Raw genomic sequence first — 19,904 nt, forward strand, 5'->3', positions numbered from 1 at the left:
CTCCCCTATGAAACTCGGGCCTGGCTTCCTATTAAGCTGGTTAGAACCAGCACTCTTTCTGTGGCTAGGACTCCTTGGGGGTTCAGGTGCCTCTGTGCACGCACATGTACTGGGTAAGGGGGGGTACCAAGCCCCAAGATTGGCTGTGGTCCCTTCTGCCTCCTGGGGCTGGGGGTGGGGCCTGTGTATGACTGGACCAGCGGGGAAATGTCTCTGTCCGTAAGAGACCGGGATGGGGTGGGGGGCACCTGCTGCACTCCGAAGGGGTGGGCCGGCTTCCTCTGCAGGACGGAGGAAGGCGCCAGGTTCTGGACCAGTGGGAGCAGTTGACAGCAGCGTGAGGCCCACATGGCTCCCGCAATCAACGCAGTAGAGATTTGAAACCCTTGTTCCCACCCTACCCCGCCCCGGGTATCTTTGTGAAAATCAAGGATAAGGTCTGAGCCCCACGTCCCAGCTGTAGTGGGAGAGATGAGAGCAGGAACCCTACCACGAGGAACACGGGGCCAGAGCGGACTCTGAACTGGCAGCCCCACTGCGTGGGCAGGACGTGGGCTGGAGCCTGAGTTCCATCCGTGTTTCCTCTCTGCTTCTGTGGTTTCCTCTGTCCCTCTGAACTGGAGTCTCCTCGAGGATGAGACCGTCCCTCCCTTGGCAGCGACCAGAGCACCTGGCAGAGCCCACAGGGACACCCACCTCGCCTGCCAGCTGGGCAAACAGCCTCCTGAAGCCGTCGTCGATGTCGTCCTCGCTGGCCTCTATCTGGAAGGAGGGGCACATGGCTGGAAGCGGGTCAGAGCCAGGAGGGGGCCTCCCCCGCCTCCCGTGGGCCTACGGGCCAAGTTATGGGCTTGACGGGAAGGATGGTAAAGATTGAAGGAACGATTTTTTCTAGTGAAGACAGGAGAGGGTTGGCGACTTTCTGGGAGGGATTAGTGAGCTCCTCACAGTGTCTTCTCTGACCTGCGACCAGAATGGCCCTCTCTGATCTATACTAGTGGGGATTCAGAAGCAGAGCCTAGCTGGAATGTTCCAGAAGGCCTGTGACAACGGCCCTCTGGGACTGTTCAGTCTCTCCCTGGGGACCCAGGACAAGCCAATGAGCCAAGCGTTATCAGGCCTGGGGACAGCAGGGGAGCCTCCCATCCTGTGGGTGGCAGTGTCCTCCCTCAACTCTGGATTTCTTGTGGGTGGGTCTCAGAGACCCTGAGTTTGAGTCACCAGTATTTCAACAGAACCTCTTGGAGCCCTTGGGGCCATGGGAACCTTGTCGCCCAGAATTTTCATTTTATGATTAAGGAAACTGCGGCCAGGGAGTCATTGGAAACCTGAGTCCTGCACCGCACGGTGGTCAGCGTGGGTGCGGGAGGCAGAGCCTAGTTGGGAGCTGTGGGCATCAAGTCCTCCTAAACCCTGGCGATCCTGTGTTGTTGCTCTGGGCCCTGGGTCGTCCGCGGCAGAACAGGGGTGGGAGTCTCGGGGCTGCACGTACCTCGTCAAGGTTGGCCTCAATCTCGTCGTCAACGACCCTGGAGACAGAAGGAAACTGTGTCACTGAGGCTGGGGTGTAGTTTGCGCGCCCAGTGCTGCCTGCAGGGCTGAGTCCCTCTCCACAATGAAGGGACTTAAGAGTCAGAAGGTCCTTCTTGGGCCCGAGGATCTCATGCCAGGCCGCCGAGAGTCTGGTTTGCCATGCCTGCATCTGGCAGAAGCCATTAGGCCCATGGCTGGCCTGACCTGGCAGTTCGCACACATGGTCCTGGATCTTGGACAGGGAGCAGGTGGCTGTTTGCCATGTCTGCTTCCCATCTGCTCAAAGCCCCCGTGGTCTTTCAGTAAATCCCCTTTTGGTTAAGCTGCCCGAGGTGGATTACGTCTCTTGCAATCAGGCACCCAACTGAAGAGACATGGTCCAGGCGGTGGCTGCTATGAGGTGAGGCCATCCTGACGGCAGCGTCAGGTGGACAGGGCCCACTGGCGCCCACCCTGGGCAGGATAGGGTTACTACTCCTGTGTGGCCACGGGGTCTGCGCTTGCCAGTCGGTCCGTGTGGTTACGTGTGGTTGTGGTGAACCTGACCACACACCACTATGCTGGAACCGCAGAGACGTCAAGTGACAACAACACCCAAGTCCTCCTTGACCCCACCTCCCCTGCTAACCCGGGCAGCAGCAGGTGTCCCAGACCAAGACATTGGGAGCCACACTTGGAGGGTTGGGACAGCCATAGGAATCTGGAGGGCAGGGCAGTCAGGCCACCTACTGGTAGTCGGCTTTCTTCTCGGAGAAGACGCGGACACAGAAGTCCCCATCCTTGTTGGGCTCGAAGGTGGAGGGCACCAGGACGTACTCTCCCGGGGGCAGCTTGAAGCGGTTGAGCACCTCGCGCAGGTTGATGAAGGTGTCTGACCGCTCCCTCGCTCGGTGCGTCAGGAAGAAGTTTCTGCTGAGGTGGATGTTGGTCTGTCCGTACATCTGGTGGACAAACGGAAACGGGGGCGGGGGTAGTCAGATGCACAGTGTCTGGTCGTTCCACATCCAGAGAAGGAGTGGCCCGGGGAAACCTGGAAGCGCGTGCAGCAGGGGCCCCCGTGTGCCCAGCTCTGCAGAGAGGCCCCACCTGCATGTGGAGGTCCTTGGGCTCCTCACAGGGGCTCAGGGATGTGCGTGGTGCACCACACAGATGGAAGTGAGGACAGGGCCCGCCTGGGGATCCGGGCCTCCCTCTGTGTTCCCACACTATCTCACAGTCTGTGGGATGCCTCATTTCCCTTGGGCTTGTTTTAGGAGAACTGGGGGACTCTGTAGAGCCTCCTGCTGTCCCAGGACCACACAACTAAACCATGCACCGGTCCCATGGGGCTGCCCAGGAGGCCTGGCCCTGAGCTCCGACCAGCAGGTTCTGGGACCTGAGCCACCTCACCAGGGCCGGCAGGGCATGGGGCCTCATCCTTTGCAGCCGCCTGCCCCTGCCCAGGCTTCACAGGACCCCTGAGCCGGTGGTGTAAGCCTGTGCCCATTGGTGACCCCGTGCCAACGTCTGCCAGGCGTACCTCCTCTGGGACCTGCAGGGAGAGAGGGAAACAAGTCACTCGGCCTGCAGGGCAGCTGCAGGAAGGCCTGACTGCGCCATCGGCCCACAGCAGCTCCTTCACAACTGTGTCCACAAGGTGGTTGTTTTCCACGCGACCCAAGCATTCCCACGCTGAAAACAAAGCCCTGATCTGACCCCTCACGGGCGAGCCCTTCACACTGTTCCTGACTCACAGAGCCCAAACCCGAGGCCTGGAGCCTCACGGGAACGGGTCTGGCTCACCCCGCCTCTGGCTCGCAGAAGCAGTGCTGTGCCCTCGGGCAGACAGGGCAGTGAAGAGGGCACCGCCGGGCTAGGGGGCAGCGGGCATCTGCTCCTGGCTGCTGCCAGAGCCCCCGGGGGCATCCCAGCCCCGTGAGGTGGAGGTAAAGGGAGGGTAGTGTGTCAGTCTGCGTTTTCCTGGTCACGCCGTCCCAGATCTGAAGCCTTCAGCTCCCATTGCAGAGACGAAGGGGCTCGGAGTTATGGGCCTTGTTTGAAATGATGGCGTCTAACCAACTCTGCCTGGTAAGCAAACGGGCAGGTGTCCCGGGGCCACGTTTCCCGTGAGGAGCGAGCAGGGCCATGTCTCCTGGCTGCTGACTTCTACCAGGTGTGGGCTCCTCTCCCCACCACCCTCTCAGGTGGCTCGGGGTATCCCTGTGACCTCTCTGGTGACCTCACGGAATGGGGGGACCCACTGGGGACGCTACCCACCAGTGGAACGGATCTGGTCAGTGCTGCAGGGAGGGGTGGAGAGGGTGCCGGGGTCCAGCCCCAGATGGCTGAGCTGGGCTTCTCTTGAACATGGTTCGAATGCAAGGAGGTGCGGGGGATAGCATGAAAGCCAGTGTTCCCTGTCCAGAGCTGCTCCCAGGCCCTGCACCGGGCTGGGCTCCCACCAGCTGGGCACTGGAGCCGTTCTTGCCCTTGCCGTATTCCCAGATGGGGTTCAGGAAGCTCTGTTCTTAAGTCTCCTTTGTTCCAAGGAGAGTGGTGCCAGGCCTGAGGGTAGGGTCTCAGAAGAGGCAGAAGGCCCCTATAAATAAAGTGGACTACCCAGGAAGCTGCCTGTGGGGGCCCAGGCAGCAGCTCAGCACCTGCAGGGACCTCAAGCCTTCTCCCGAGACTGGCCGGGCCCAGATGCCGGCTCTCGTGGAAGTTTCTCTTTGCCCCGGCCCAGCTCCCTGCCTGGGTCCCGCCTGGGTCCCAGGGCTGAGATGTGGGCAGGACGAGAGGGGACAGCCCCACCGCGATGCTGCCCGCACCTCGTAGATGCCGAAGCCGATGGTGTGCATGTCCTCGCCCATCTTCCTCTGGCGTCTCCGGTGCTTCTGGATGAGGCCCACCAGGAAGGTGCAGCCGCGCTCCCCATCCTCCTGGTCCTCGTCTTCCTCCTCCAGCTTGATCAGGTACTGAGGGTTCATCCAGAAGGTGTCTGTGGCCAGAGGGGGCCGGGCTGCATCACTCAGGAGGCGGGAGCCCCAGGCGGGGGTGCAGGGGTGCAGCAGAGGTGGGCAGTGGGCATGGCAGGGGGCTTTGGCAGGGGGCGCGGTGGTGCTCGCCTAAACATGATGGGGACTTTCCTGTACTGCTCCCTCCCACCCACCCGCAGGCTGGTCTCAGGGACTGATGGTCATCATTCTGGAAGAGGCCATTAGAGCTGGGCGGTCCCCTCGCGGTACCTCTCCCTCCCCATGCTCGATTGGAAAGTCAGAGGTTGCCCAGCTGGCTTGGCTGGGCAGGCGGGGGCACGCACCCCTGCACCTCCAGTGAACCCAGAAGCCAAGAACATCCTGTGCACAACTTAAGCCTCTTTTTCTGTCCCCCCGGGCCTGTCCTGTTGTCCCCATGGTGTCTCTGGCGTCCCCACTTTCAAAATCTATTTACGGGAAGGACCTGCGGTTCATTCACATTCGGAATAATTGTGCTGACTGCCTTCCCCACTAATAGAATAAAGCTCTTTTTTGGGGAAAGAAAGGCTCCATCCAGGGCCGGGCTTGGCTGATCCCAGCCCTGTGCACACCGGTTGCCTGTTTTTACTGATAAAGTTTTATTAGAACACAGACGTATCCCTTCATTTGATGGCCTTTGGGCTACAGCTATAGAGCTGGGAGTGTGATAGAACCTGATGGCTTACGAAGCCCCACATTTTTGCCATCTGGCCCTTGAGAGAGTTTGCCAACCCCTGACCTAGCGGCTGGGGCACAGTGCCTTCCCAGCACCTCTGGAACCGCCACTTGGAGGCCACACACTTGAGGTGAAGGATGAGAGGCTCCGGGCTGGAGCGACCCGTCTGCTTGCCGGATGAGCTGCTCTGCGGCCTAGGATGCCACTGGGGTCCTTGGGTCCCTCATCCGCAGCACAGGACCCAGACCTGCCGCCCCAGAGAGGCCTGCCATGCCAGCCCCACCGCCAGACCACGTGTGCTCAAGTCCCTGGGAGCTCCTGGCCCAGGGCAGGTCCCTAAAGCTCTGTGGGCCCGGGCAGCCTCATCTCCCAAGATGGAGCCGCAGGAACTGGTCACTGAGAGACCCAAGGAACGGCCTGATCAGCCCCTTGGGACAGTCCCTCAGGCCCAACCTGGAGGTCTTGCGGACTCAGTGTCTGCAGTGGGAGGACAGGGGCCCTGGCCCGTGTGGCAGCAGGTCCCGGGATCCCCAAGTGCGGGGTCTACTGTGGGCTGTGTTATGTGTTAGGGCCCGCGGGTGAGGTCCCTCCCTGGGGGCCTGGCTGCCCCTGGACAGTGGGGCCGAGGGCATGAGCCGGGACTGGGCACAGTGGGGTCTTACTGGGGTAGTTCCGGCAGCCTCCCGCCGTGGAGCCCCGTCTCCAGTTCCCGTCCATCTTGGTGAGTTTCCACTTCTTATAGGACTCACTGGTGAGGGTGTCAGGGGTCAGGTTGCAAATCTCCAGACGGGAGTAGTGCCTCAGGAAGTCGCTGAAAGACATCCTGGCAGAGGCGGGGGACACAGGCACCCAGGTTACAAGACAACCCGTGGACACACACCTTGATTTTCTGCCCGAGGCCGGACAGAGAGCTGGCGGAGGTCGGGCTGCTCTGAGCACTGAGCTAGGCCTTGTGGAGGCAGCGGTGGTGGGGGGGCCCACTCATGGGCCCAGCCCAGCTCTCCAAGGGCCCATTTCCTAAGGTGCTGGGATGACCCTGCAGGGGAGAAAGGCCGTGTCTCTCCCACAGGATCTGAACGGGCTTCTCTATGAAGCTGCTCAGCTCTGAGACCCCACTGTTGAGGGGGACAAATCCGGAAGGAGGAAAAAGGGTTTCATTCAGGGTCTTCTAGGGAACAAAGGATGATGACAAAAGCCGCTCCCATGCCTCCGTGCCCCAACGACATCACCTGGCTCAGCTCCCCAGAGCCCCCTGGGCAGACCCCCCCTCCCTGCAGCCTTACCAGAACTCCCCGTCCTCCTGCCGTTGAGTCAGCCGCTCCCTCACCTCTGGGTCCACAGTGTTCCAGTTGGGGCAGCTGGAGAACCACGGGACAGGATGGGTGTTAGAAGCCAGTGCTATTGAGGCCTTGTCCCCAGGACCTCAGAATTCAGGCCCAGGAACACACTCGAGCACATCTGAGGGCCCAGACCACCCGCGGCTGGGTGAGGCTCGTAGCCTTGGGCAGGGCGGTGAGGGCAGACAGAACACGAGCCATCGCCGGGAGAAGGGGAGAGTGCGGCCGGCCCACAGGTGGCAGCTCTCATAAGGGGAACAAAAAACCCCACGAGCGGCTGAGCTGGAGGCACCGGCCACCTGCCCGCCCTCCCCCACCCCGGGAAGGCCTGCCAGCAGGTGACTGCGCCAGGAAAGGTGTGCACCACAAGGTGATGGAAGGAGCCCAGGGCGTGCAGGAAGGCAGGCAGACTGGCTAGAGGGGCACATGCCCTGAGTGGCCCCTGGGAGTGGGGACCCGTGGCCTCTGGGCCTGGCCCCAAGGGCAACCCCCTGGCCCCGGCCCAGCCGCCAGCCTGCGGTCTCCCTTCCTGGACCCCCCGCACCTCCCAGGGAGGGCACCCAGCTCACTTATCATTCCACTTCCCAGTCCACTCCACTTCTCCCCAGGGGTTGCGGATACGGATCAGCTTCTGCAGGCTTCCCGCACTTTCGACCTGAAGATGGGTTATGGGGAGCAGAGGGGAGGATGTGGAGTTCAAGTCAGGCCTGGAGGCACTCAGTCCCAAAGCACCCCCTCCATGAGCCAGGAGGTGTCAGGTCTGTGTTATGGGGGGGGTCAAGAGAGGGGGAAGGGCTGGACCCCTGGCCACTCGCTGTTGCTGGGTGTGGACCATTCTGGGGGTCCAGCCCATGGCAGAAGCTGTGAGCCTGGGGTTCCAGTGCACAGTGCCCCCGAGCCTCCTGACTAGCAGAGGACGCGCTGCTGTCACCCCCCGCCACAGGAAGAGTGCCGAGCAGAAGGGTACGCCCAGCCTGGATCTGAGTCCCGGCAGGCGCTGCTATGAAGGGCGGGCAGCAGTTGGAGGAGTAACTACGGACTCTGCTCTCGATGCTGTAATGGGATTCATGTTTATTTCCCTCGGCAGTAAAACAGCACCGGCACCGTGTGAGATGGCTCTTTCCTGGGAGACGCATTCAGGAGCCAAGTTTGACATCTGTGACTCACTTCCAAATGGCTCAGAAAACAGCACGGGGACACAAAACAGACATGGAAAATCCTGTCAAGCCTAGGGAAAGTGTTTGGGTGTTTCCTATTATGCTGCCGATTCAGCTTTTCCATAGACTTGAGCTTTTTCCGAAGAGAAAGATGCATGTGTGTCGGGGTGGGCGGAGAGTAAAACCAAACTTTAAGGTCGAACACCAAAAGGAGGCCCGGGAGGGTCAGAGGATGCGGGGTCCCCAGCGGGACGCGAGGCCAGCTGCGCACCAGCATGTGCAGTATCCAGTGACAGCCGCTGCTATGAGCTTGCGCGCACCTGCTAGGGGGCGGCTGGGCTCGCCACACTGGCCCCATGGGGACACTGTCACCATCTCTCTGACCTGAGAATGCTCCGGGAGAGAGAACTCTCCAGAGAGCTGGAGAAATGCGCCCAGGCCCCCGGGGTGGCGAGAGGCAGTCAGACCTGATTGTGGATTGGTCGTGGACCAATCGTGGACCACAGGGAGAGCGCCCGAGCGGGCCCGCGGCCCGCAGAGGGCAGATGCTGGCCGGCAGCAGCTCCAGGACCGTCGGCCCAGCTCCCCGGGCCTCATGAGTTGGAGGCTTGGCGGCGGGGCTGTGAGACCACGAGCCCCACGCAGGCAGTCGCCCACCAGATGCGCTTCTGGGTGCCCCCCTGCAAACCTCTGTCCACCTTACCTCCTCGGCCCCGGTGACTGAGTACGCATGCCCCTTCACCAGCTTCTGGAACGTGATGGCTTCTGAGTCCGCTATGCTGGTGATCTGGAAACATGGGAGGGGTCAGGCCACTGGGCACAGCCTTGTTCTGCCCCACTCTGCCTTCTGTTCCGCCGGGTCCATCGAGGCCCTCAGCGCCAGCCTCCCACGGCAGCTCTCAGACGGCGGGGACGGCAGGAGCAGCCGGGGGGAGAGCACTGCACCAGTGAGTGGATAGGCATTCATGAGCCTTCGCAGGACTCTGGAGTGGGGCCGGTGGCCCCGGGCTCGGGACAGACCCAAGATGGGATCAGGTGGCCCCGAAGCCTGTGGTCTGGCCTGGCCCCACTGAGGGGTTCCCCGAGGACACTTCTGTGTATGTGGCCATCTGTGGGGTTTGTTCCTGTTCTATCGGAACTTTCTTGGGGCCCCCCGTTCCCCCCAACTATGGGGAGGAAGGGAGGCTGGTGTGTCTGTCTCGGTCAGTGGGAAGAAGGGCTGAGAGCAGGGTCTGCAGAACAAGCCAGAATCCCTGCCTGCAGTCTGGCAGAGAGAAGACGATGGGCGGAGCCCCAGCTGGGGCCAGCCACGCAATCCCGATACAGTTTCAGCACCCCCAGAAACGCAGTCTTGACTGCCAGTCTCCACCCCCGGAGACGGGGTCATCTGCAGTCTAAGACTCTCCCCCAGGGAACACTTAATAAAGTCAATTATTTCTTCAAGTTTACTAGGTTGAATTTGGTTTTTTAGCACATCAGACAGAGACTCTGGCCCCAAGAGCAGGGGTTTCTCTTTCTATTCCCATGGGGAACGTGTTCCCAGTGGCACAGGGGTGGAGAGTGGACTCAGCCCCTATCCAGAGGACGCCTGGGGACATGAGGGGGTGCACACCACCTTGTGAGGCCTAGCCAGCCAGGCCACCATGAGGAAACAGCCCCTCCCGAGCCTCCCACAGGCCTGTAGACCCTGCAGCTGGGAAGGGGAAGGGTGCCAGGCTCCAGGCCATGCAGGGCCTCTCCCCAGGGGCAGGTGTCTGCACTGGGTCCTTCCCCAGGGACCAGCAGAGGGTAGGGGACTTGCAGAACCCATGGTCCAAGCTGGCGGTGCCCAGAGGCGCCCTTGCCCCACCAGCTGTCCCCCACATGGCCTGGCTGCTGCTGGCCACCCCTGGGTTCCAGATGACACCCCTCCTGGTGGACAGGGATGGGCTCTTGCCCACCAGAGCTGGGAGAGGGGCCTGCACTCACATCGATGGAGCAGCCGAGGAGGGAGCCCTTCTGCAGGGCCTTCTGGATGATCCTGAACAGGTTGGGAGGGGCCTTCCTGAGCTCATACCACTCGGCGATGCCCCCCGTGAAGTCCTCGAAGCCCTCAGTGGTGGCGCCCCCCGACAGTGCTTCATAACAGCCGTTGACCCTGAGGGGGGACAGATGCCGCTGCTGCTTCTCAAAGTGCCCCCCCATCCGACCTCCCGCCCTGACCCCGACCCCAACCCCATGCCTCCCTGGCTGGGGGCTCCAGAGACCCTCCGTTCAGGTTCCCCGGGACTTGGGCTCCAGCAAATCTGCAGCCCGACGGGGGGAGATCCCGGCAGTCATCAGGTCTGACCTCCCGTACTGACTGCTCTGTGTCCCCAGAAGGGCCAACCGTCTCCTTGGCTGCTTAGAACACACCAACTCGCTAATGAAAAAGGGTCTACGCACAGCACAACCTGTGGCTTCTAGCTGTGCGACGGGGCGCGTGACGGAGACGTGGCTCCCAGGCCCCAGACGCTGACCCCCGGCCACGGGGAGCCTGGCCCTCCTCCCTGGCAGCAGCTGCCAGGGACAGCCATCTCTGGACGCCGGAGAGCCCGGGCGGCCAGGGTGGGAGGCGCCTGCGGGGGGTGCTGCCACGGGGCTGGCGGAGGACAGGCTGTGGGCTGGGGGCGGGTCAAACCACTGCTAATGGCCACCATACGTTCTGCACCAGTTCCCGAGCTTTCCATCCCTCTGCAGGGGCCAGGAACACCCATTGGCAAAACTCCACTGTCTTTATTTGACAAAGACGTCCCCAACCTGTCTGGGTGGTGGAGGTCATCCTCAAGGTCAGCAGTCTGTGCCACACCCATTCCTGTGTGGGAAGGGTGGCTAACGTGGCCGCGACATGGTGAGCACGGTCACTGATCAGGCACGACATGGCCAGGCAAGCACTCCTTGCGCTGAGACCCCACTTCTGGCCAAAGTCGTCCTTGACTCCCACCTGCCACTTCTAGGACCCAGGCTGTCCGAGGGAGGGCCGCATCACTCACTTGGCGTAGGCCTTCTCCAGCAGCGCGCTCCAGAATTCACTGCCCTCTGCCGAGTGCACGAACAGCAGCTCCCCGTTCTTGGTGGGCAGCCTGTCGTCCACGACCACGTCCACCCACTCGCCGTACTGCCAGAACTAGGGGGCAGGGCACACGGGACGGGCTGGGGGAGGAGCCAGCAGCCACATGGGGACCCCTGGCCTCCGCAAGCCCGTCCTGGGAGGAGATGCTGCCCTTCCTCCGCCTGGCACAGCCTCACTGAGCAGCTGAGGGCAAAGGCACCTGTCCTTCCCTCCAAGCCCAGACCCACGTCTCGGACTGTGCCCCGAGTCTCCTGCTCTCTCAAGGATGCTACTTCTCATTTACCAGCATAAAAAGAGGCAGCGAGCAATAGCTCACTATTTTGTCTCAGATGTCCCAAAACAGGCTTTTCTAAACTTGGGAATGACCTCCCGAGTGCCTGCTCTACCTCCCTCCTTGCCTGTTCTGAGAGGCTTCCTACTGCTATCCTGGCAGGGCCCCCTGTCAGGAGCAGGCCAGGGAGCCTGAGGCAGCCTCTCCAAGTCCTTCTACAGAACAGCACGGTCCTAAGGGTCTGATACACTTGGCTGAGCAAGGGAACCTATTCCAGCCTCTGGGACCTGTTCTAGCCCCCAGAGGGAGGAAGAAGGAACTCTTCTAGCCCCCAGGTCCTTACCCCCGAGGACCTGTCCTTACCCCTCCCGGGTGCTGTCCTTAGCCCACCAGGACCTGTTCTAGCTCCCAGGAACTGCCCTTAGCCACCCCCGCAAAACCTGTCCTTACCCCCCATCCCCAAGGAACTCTTCTAGTCCCCAGGTCCTGTTCTTACCCCTGAGGACCTGTCCTTGGTCTCCAGGACCAGTCTTTACCCCCAGGACCTGTTCTGGTCTTTTAGGGCCTGTTTTTACCCCCCATATCCTGTCCTTAGCCCAGGATACGTCCTAGCTCCCAGGACCTGTTCTAGTCTCCAGGAACTGCCCTTAGCACTCCCACTTAGGACCCGTCCTGACCACCCCCTAGGAACTCTTCTAGCCCTCTGGTCCTGTCCTTGGCTTCCCAGGTGCTGTCCTTACCCCCAAGAACTGTCCACAGCCCTACAGGTCCTGTCCTTATCCCCTAAGACCTGTCCTTCCCCCATGCCCGGTCCTATCCCTGGCCCCCCAGGACCTGTCTGTAGCCCCCCAGGACCCACTGGGGAGAAGCCTGCACGAAAATCAAGTCACCTGGAAGTGGAAAATCCCCGCATAGCTCTCCTGGAAGCTCTGGTTTAGGGGCACAACGCGAGCCAGGACCTCTTCATTCAAGGTGAGGGAGGCAATGGCTGCCAGGAGCCAGCAGTCACCTGTGAACACAGCACACAGCTCCAAGCAGGGGCCTCCCCCTGTCCAGCCCTGGGAACTTGAAGCTGAGGATGGGGTGAACGCAGGTGAACACAGAGCCCCTGCGTGATGGGCAGGTTGTAGGGCTGGGTGACATCCTTAGTGCGGAGGTGACCTGGACGGAGGCAGAGGACTCACTCGTGGGAAGACACGAGCCAGCCACCTGCCTGGCCCACGGAAGACACAGCAGGAGCCCTGGAGTGATGGGGTACCCACACTTCTGGGGGCACAGGGCATACAGGTGAGCTCAGGTGAGCTGGAGGTGGGACATGCAGTGGCGCGGATGGGACATGGTTGGCAGGCAGGAGGGCACAGAGGCCACCACCAGCAGGTCCCACACAGGCTGTCCTGCGCATCCCGCATGGGTCAGAAAAGGCTCATGGCCAGACTGCCCTCCAGGGGCGAGGGCACGTGGACAGTCACTTCTAGGGGGTGGGAGGGCACCGTGCCGGGGCACAAGGACCAGGACGGTCGGATAGGCCCCTCCTCGAGCCGCCGTGCCCCCTGCGGCTCAGGGACGGCCCAGCTGTCACGGGAGCACGTGTGTGAAGTGGGTAAAGCACTCACACGCCCACAGGAGGTGCTCTGCACGCAAGCACCGTGAGTGTCTTCAGTGCTCGGCAGTGAACCGTGGGCAGCAACGGCGCATCGCAGGGGCTCATGTTCACCTCCAAAGGCCGAGGCCCGCCACAGGCCCCCTGGGCAGGCTGAGGACCTTGAGTTCGGTCTGAACAAGTGTGCGCGTTCCTGCCACTTCCCACCGCAGTAACAGGATGTGGCCTTGGAGGAGCTAATGTACATCACTGGCTTCGTGCTTCCTAAGGATGAGGCTCGGGAAGGTGCTACTGAAGGTCACTGAGGTCTTCTGGATTCCGGTCGACTACTTTGTGTCCTGACGGGTGGTGTGTGTGCGGCTCTCGGAGGCCTGGGCCTGGCAGCTCTGCTCTCCCAATCTGGAACCCAACACAGGCAAACCAATTCCCTGGCTCCCTCACCGGGTGGGCGCAGTGGTGCTGGGCATGCAGGTGTGGCTTTCCGGCTCGCCTCCGGGAACCCCCGCGTGCCTCCGAGACTCTCGCCGCTCTGAACGCTCTGTCCATGTGGCTTCAGTGGCCAGACCCTGCCCCAGTTTCAGACGTGGGCCTGTGGTTTCCCAAGTATCACATTTCCCAGCCTGTTGTGGTCAGCCTGGAGAAGGTTCTGTGGCCACAGAACGTGAGGTGCCACGAGAGCTATATGGGGGCTTTGGCAGGAGTGAACAGGTGCTCTACTGCTGGGGAGGGGCAGCCTGCCTGGGAAAGGGCACACCTTGGAGGAAGAGAGGATGGGAGATGGAAGGGGTTTAGAAACCAGGTCTTGCAGGCATCCCTGGAGACCTTGAATCAAGCCGCACCTGCAGCCTGATCTGCCTTGGACTCTTGGCCATGTGATGCAATGACCTCAGTCTTCCTGAGGTCCAGGGCACGTGGGCAGTAGCCCTCACTGGCGGAGACCCTCAGATGTGCGGGCTACTCTCCTGGGAGCTTCCAGTCATTACCTCATCTCTTCCTCCCAGTGCTCCGTGAGGAACATGAACGTGTCAGAGTGGAGCAGGACACGGCTGGGGAGGTTAAATGTGCTGCCAACGATTAAAGAATTATAACTGAGACTTTAAAAGGTGTGGTGTTTCAGTCCGTCAGATCTCGGAGACAACCTTTTGGGTCAAGTAGGCCTTGACATGAACCAAACTGGAGACCCCTGGCATGTTCAGAGTACGGAGCTTGCAGAGAAATCTGGTGGTGGGAGTCTTTAGTTCTCACGGGGCAGGAGGTGAGCAGCCCCCCCTAGGGGCATGGAAGTCTTCCCAGAGGGGCTTCCCGTGCTGAGCCCACACTGCTGCCTGGTCAGTAAAGCAAGCTTTGGCCATTTCTAAGCATTGTGCTCTCCCACGTGGACCGTGTCACACTGGCCCCACCTGAAGCACAAACCCACCATGTGTCCACTGTTCTGGGCTCATGAGATCCCCTTTCCAGTCCTCTCCTTGTCCCCTGACCTCAGCTCCTCCCATGGCTTCGGTCCTTCTCCGGAAGCCTGGAGGTGCTTGTGATTCTCACTCTTCTTGAGTAGACTTGAGATTTTTCTGGGCCCTGTGGGCCTGTCAACACGTGGAGGACGACAGGCTTGCGGACAGAGTGGGTCAAGCATAGGACCCCAGAGGCAGAGTCCTGAAGCCAGAACCCCACCCCTGCCATGCAGCCCCTGGGAAGAGCGGCTGCAGCAGGTCCCTCCAACCCCTCCTGGTTTGGTCTCCTCGGGTCCCAGGAGCCCATGCTTTGACATGACACACGTGTGTCTGGCTCTGTGGCCTCAGACATCACGGCAGTTCCCGGATGGGCCCGAGTGCAGGAGGGACCGGCTTCTTGTTTATCCTGGGCCATCCATCTAGGTCAGCGTTGGCTCCACACCAAGCTCAGATGACCGCTCCCCACCAGGCCCGGAGGGTCTCGCCACAGCCTGGCAATCAGGGGCTGTGTTCCATGCCTCCTGGTTTTCTTTCTTCCAGTACCCCCTGGCCAGCTGGGGGGAACAAGGCCCCTGCACCTCCTGCCTCATGCAGAGCTATCCCAACCTAACAGGTGTCCTCCAAAAGGGCACGTCATCCTAGAGTGCCTTCTAGGAGACAGCACGGTGGCTTTAAGAGGTCCAGTCACCTGCTTGAGGTCACGTGTCCTGCGAGGAGCTGCGCAGGGGCAGAACCCGGGTCTGCCCTCAGTGGCAGCAGGCAGCCAGAGTGCGGGATACCGCTCAGCAGTGTGCAAAGAGCACGCTGCCCGGTTCTCTGCAAACCTTACGACATGATCACCCTTGCTGTTGTCACCTTTCTGTGGGGAAGAAATGGAAGCTCGGAGAGCACGCAGACCAGTGGTGACCCGGTCTCACAAGCAAATCCTCTTAATCAAATCCTGGACTTTGTTTAAAAACCGAACCTTGCTAGAGATTTCTTTTGGTCAAGGAGTGTCTGATTCCTTCGACAAAGCAGAGACCCCACTAGGACTATCCTAGTGCAATCCAAGTTTAAAACTGAGCGGTGATGCGCCGGCAGCTTGCTGAAGTCCTACCTGAAGGCTTAGAGGCCTCTGGAAGAGTGTGCGGGTGTCTGATAAGCTGAAAGTGCTGGGAACCCTGTTTTATGCTCAAATTCCTAACTGTCTGCCTCTGAGGGTCCATCTCTTTTCCTTACTTCCCCGCGCACGGGAGTTTTCTTGGTATCAGGGACTAGAACAGTGACATCGTGGGGATTCATGATGTGTCAGGCCCCCCACGTCATCCTCCCGTTTCGTCACAGAGCAGCCAGGTGCTGTCGGCCGTGGTCACAGCAGAGCATAGGGGGCCTAGGGAGGCTGGTGGCCTCCCAAGGTCCCTGTAACGAGCCACCATCATGGGGTCTGAGCAAAGCTTTTCATGTGTGACCTACATGGTCTCCTTTGCAAACAGGTGCCCATTTCCAAGGCACCTAATTCACAGGATGTTGTTGGGGGGACTTCTGTCCTTGGGAGGGGACCTGATTGTTTCTGTGTCTGACTGCACGGCGGCTCACGAGCACCCTGCTTGCCGCCTGGATGCCAAGTCTGCATGCCACTGCCCCGACACCTCCCGGAAACCCGTCCCACAACCTCCTGCTGCAGTCTTGGATCCTCCGTCCTCCCCATCATGGTCAGCCTCTCCCTTCCCCCAAATGACTCACAACCGCCCTTCTCCTCTGGACGGTTCCAAAGGGACATGGGTGGAGCCTCCCCCAGCAGAGGCTGTTTGGGTCAGCGGCACCGGGATCTGTGTACAACCAGCTGACTGGTTCGGGACAGGGGAGACGGCAACGCACCCGGCTGCCGCTCTACTGGTTAAGCCTCAGAAAAGCCCATGAGGCTGTCTTTCAGTGATAAGGACTGTCTGGCAAAGCCGCCACACAGACAGGCTTGGAAAGATGCAGGTGTGTATTTCCATAGGTTTTTAAATTACCTGACTGCAAGAGAGAGGTGAGGGTGGGCGGCCATCCAGACCACGAGGGACTGTCCCTGAGCGACACACCACAGAGCCTCTGCGGGTGCAGAGTCTGCTTACACTCAGTCACCGCGGATGACCTCATCTTAAGTCCATTTGTCTCAGAGCAGAGACGACGGTCGTGGGGACCTGCATGCCTCCCCACGTCCTGTGCGCAATCTTCATCCTGCCCTCTGTTCCGGAGCTGGCCTCCCTGGACCAAACTGTGGGCTCCCAGCGCCTCTGGCTGCTGGGGGGTTCGGCCAGCGGGGGCCCTGGGGAGCACAAGGAAGGGAGGAGGGTGCGGTGAGAGTATTTCTTCCTGGATTTTGCTTGAGCTGTGCCCCTTGACCCCCGGCACTGCTCCCTCGAGGTGGCATCTGGGCATGACCCATTTACGCTCAGCTCTTGAGTCCTGACACCAGCACCACCTCCTAAATCAGGGCCTTTCCTACCAGGGATCGGGTGATACTTCCTCACCGGGTCACAGAGGGCTTCGAACACACAGTGTGTATGGCCAACAGTGTTCGAGGCTTGGCTGACTGCGGTCTATCCCTCAACAGCTGTGCCCCCTTAGCTAACTCCAAGGGCAACACTCTGCATGGAGAAGCTCGGATAATCATTTACCCCATTTAAAACTGGGCTCAGATTCTTGGCTAGAAAAAGTCATCCTCGTAAAACTGCCACTTCCTCTTAAGTCAGTCTGTAAACTTTAGGTACTCCCAACAAAAATGGTAAAATGATCTTTTAAATTTGGAATTTAGCTTATGCAAAGTTTATGAGGAAAAATTAAACATCAAGCATAGAAGAAAGTCTAGAAGGGAAGGAAGTCTACCTCTATTAGGTATTAAAACAGGCATAAAGCCACAATAATTAAAACAGTACAGAACTTGTGCGCAAGAATACAGATACGTGACACAGAACAGAAAGTTCAGGAATCATTCTAAATGTAGGAATTTAGTGCAGATACAATATTCATATGTAGGATTGGAACAGTGGAAAGGCCATCTAGAAAAAAATCAAGTTCTAGCTCATCTTGTCACAGGGATAAATTCTAAATGGAATAATGTTTGTAATTAAGCATTTAACATTATATTCCTTAAGTATATACTCTAATATATTATTTATATAATCTTACATAAATATGGTAAATCTAGCCATTTGTTTTATTTTTATTTTGGGTGCCTATTTATGCCATATATCTTAATGGTATCTTAATATTTTAACATTATGATAACATTACAAATACAGTATTTTTATACACCCACAGACATTCTGCAAAAGACAATGGAGAATTCCAATATAATGTGACTGGAGACAGGCTATTGAATTGTAATCCAGAAGCCATAAGCCTTTTGAATAATAAACTTAGTTATATTAAAGAAAAAAAAAGTTTATATGCTAAAAAAAATCACGATTAACAAAATCAAACAAAAAATAATAAGGAAAAATACTCAGATCCTAAACATCATGTATAAACTTCTCTAGTAAATAAATGACAGCTCCATAGAAAAATGGCCAAAGATATAAGCAGCTCGTGAAAAAGGGAAAAACCAATGCCTTAAGCACATTAAGGGGCTCCTGGCCAGCTCAGTCAGGAGCACACGGCTTTCAATCTTAGGGTTGTGAGTCTGAGCCCCAAGTTGGGGGTAGAGAATTCTTAAAAAATTTTTTTAAACCCCAAACTTCCAAAGGTACTCACCCTCACTCATCATAAGAGAAAACAAAGTGGAACTACCCTGCACCATTTCTACCTTTCAGAGGGCAAAAAACGAGATGTGGGGTCCCCAGAGCGGCTGTGGGAGACCCACTCTCACGCCCGTCCATGAGCACCGAGAGGCAACAGGAAGCGCACGCGCCCCCAAGATGCTGGCGCCGGGAGTCGGCCCTACAGATGCATTCACGAGAGCAACAGAGGGATGACATGGTTATTTCCCGGAGCCCCGTTGTAGCTAAGTGTCCATCCACAGGTAACCGGGGGAACAAATCAGGGGCCCCTCCACGACGAGACTACGGCAGCCAAAGAACGGAGCGAAGATGCTCCCTGCCCACCCAGCCTGACTGCCAAGTGGTGCTCAGAGAAATGGAGCACGGCACACAAGAGTACACAGGGTATGCCGAAAGGAAAACAAAAATGGGAGAAAACTTGGGGGGAGCATGGTAGTGGCCCTTTTTTGACTCCTGTCTTCATCCACTGAAGCTCTTATGGATAATTTTTTATGTGGTTATCTTTTGACTATGGTTTTATTACCACCAACCCTAGATTACTGGCCTCCCCAGGTTCCTTGGTTACGCCCTTACTTATGGTAAGAAAAATAGCTTAATATTAGTTATTCTAAGTGAACATCTTTATTTTATGTTCGGTGCCCATCAGAATCGGTCTATCGCCAGTAAGAACAGCGCATTGACTCAGTCGCCCCTCTGACTTCTGGCGTGTGTTCTGTAGAAACGAGCTCCTCGAAAAGTTAACAGCTACCTCTCGAGAAGTGGTTTCTCTGGTCAAGGGAGTGTCCACAGGAATGCAAAGCTACGCAGGTCAAGAGCACAGGCTTCCCAGCAAGGATCTGTGATCGCTTTGTGTGGAGAGCGGCACGATGCGCACACTTTCCACTTACTGGATGCTGGAACCTTCCACATACTTGGGGAGGGTGCACCTGGGGCTGCCCCCACACCCCCCAGGCAGGGTCTCCTGCAGCTGGGCTGCTCAGAACCAGATCTTCCTTGGGAGATGAGTGAGGCTCCTCTCTGGCCATCCAGCCTTGGCCCTAAATGCAGGGACCTTCTCTGGCAGCCGAGGACCTTCTGACACCATCTGTCCCTAAATTCTGAGACCCTTTTCTTTCTGGATTGTCTTTTCTTTAGAACCCATAGTTTTTCTCTACAAGACATGGTTTTAATGGATTCACTAGGGGAGGGGGGTCAGCCCCACTGAGGTGAGACACAGTAAATTCTAGCACATTCTGTCTACTTTGCCCGAAGCTGACTACCCTGTCCAGCACCCCAGACTCAGGCTGGGACAAGGGTCAGAGCTGGGTCACTACAGGTCCTTGAGTGCCTGGGCTGCTGGCCATGCCCGTCATTACAGGAGCAGACCAGGGGTTCCTGAAACACCCACTGAATGTCTGGCTACAGGCTCCAGACTGGCTGGTCCCACATCCGGGCTCCTGCCCACCACACCTCCCGCTGAACTCCTGCCCCTCCAGTCTGTTCTGGAAGACACTCAACTGGTACAGGCCTGAGAGGCTGGGGGTGGGGTGGGGGGTGATTTTCTGCCCTGCTTCCTATCCTGAAAGCCCACCCGGGTACCCCAACAGCCACACGCTCAGTCAAGCAGGAGCTGCCTAGGGGAGCTTGGATCCCCCTTTTTCTGAAACTCCACACTGTATCTCGACTTAATTCCCAGAGCAGAACACAGAATTGTCACCGCACGCTGAGACCAGACATGGAGTGGAAACTCTGGAGAGCTTCTGAGAACCTGAACCCGGGTTCGGGGGCAGCTAGGAGGCCCGCATTCTAGACACTGCCCAGGGGTGGGGGTCCAGGGCCAAGACCAACTGGCCCTATCTTTCACTTAGGTCGGCATGGAGACCCTGTTCCCCCCGAGTGGAGATCTCAGGATCCATGCAAGGGACGTGCCCACTGGAGGCTATGTGCGTGCCTGTTTCTTCCAAGAACTGCCCTCCCTGGGCCCACAGCCTGCTCGGAAGCCCTGCCCTCTCCCTCCCGCATGCCTGGACACACTTGTGGAGACTCCATCTTCTCTGGTTCATGTCTGGTTCTGGG

At 58.6% G+C, this 19,904-nt stretch overlaps 1 protein-coding gene across 1 annotated transcript in view; it reads right to left on the reverse strand.

The window, feature by feature from the left end:
* Window positions 1-19,904, reverse strand: part of CAPN2 (calpain 2) — a 40,746-nt gene that overhangs the window by 6,742 nt on the left and 14,100 nt on the right. Inside the window, exons 3-14 of the mRNA XM_032317211.1 lie at window positions 11,949-12,067; window positions 10,708-10,841; window positions 9,665-9,833; window positions 8,400-8,483; window positions 7,109-7,194; window positions 6,486-6,560; window positions 5,865-6,025; window positions 4,341-4,510; window positions 3,053-3,064; window positions 2,263-2,474; window positions 1,493-1,529; window positions 697-762 (exon numbers count right to left, since the gene is read on the reverse strand). Of these exons, the coding sequence (XP_032173102.1) occupies window positions 697-762; window positions 1,493-1,529; window positions 2,263-2,474; window positions 3,053-3,064; window positions 4,341-4,510; window positions 5,865-6,025; window positions 6,486-6,560; window positions 7,109-7,194; window positions 8,400-8,483; window positions 9,665-9,833; window positions 10,708-10,841; window positions 11,949-12,067 (1,325 nt within the window). The remainder of the gene's footprint in view (window positions 1-696; window positions 763-1,492; window positions 1,530-2,262; window positions 2,475-3,052; window positions 3,065-4,340; window positions 4,511-5,864; window positions 6,026-6,485; window positions 6,561-7,108; window positions 7,195-8,399; window positions 8,484-9,664; window positions 9,834-10,707; window positions 10,842-11,948; window positions 12,068-19,904) is intronic.

This window comes from Mustela erminea, chromosome 17 (assembly GCF_009829155.1).
Source record: "Mustela erminea isolate mMusErm1 chromosome 17, mMusErm1.Pri, whole genome shotgun sequence".
Taxonomy (NCBI): Eukaryota; Metazoa; Chordata; class Mammalia; order Carnivora; family Mustelidae; genus Mustela; species Mustela erminea.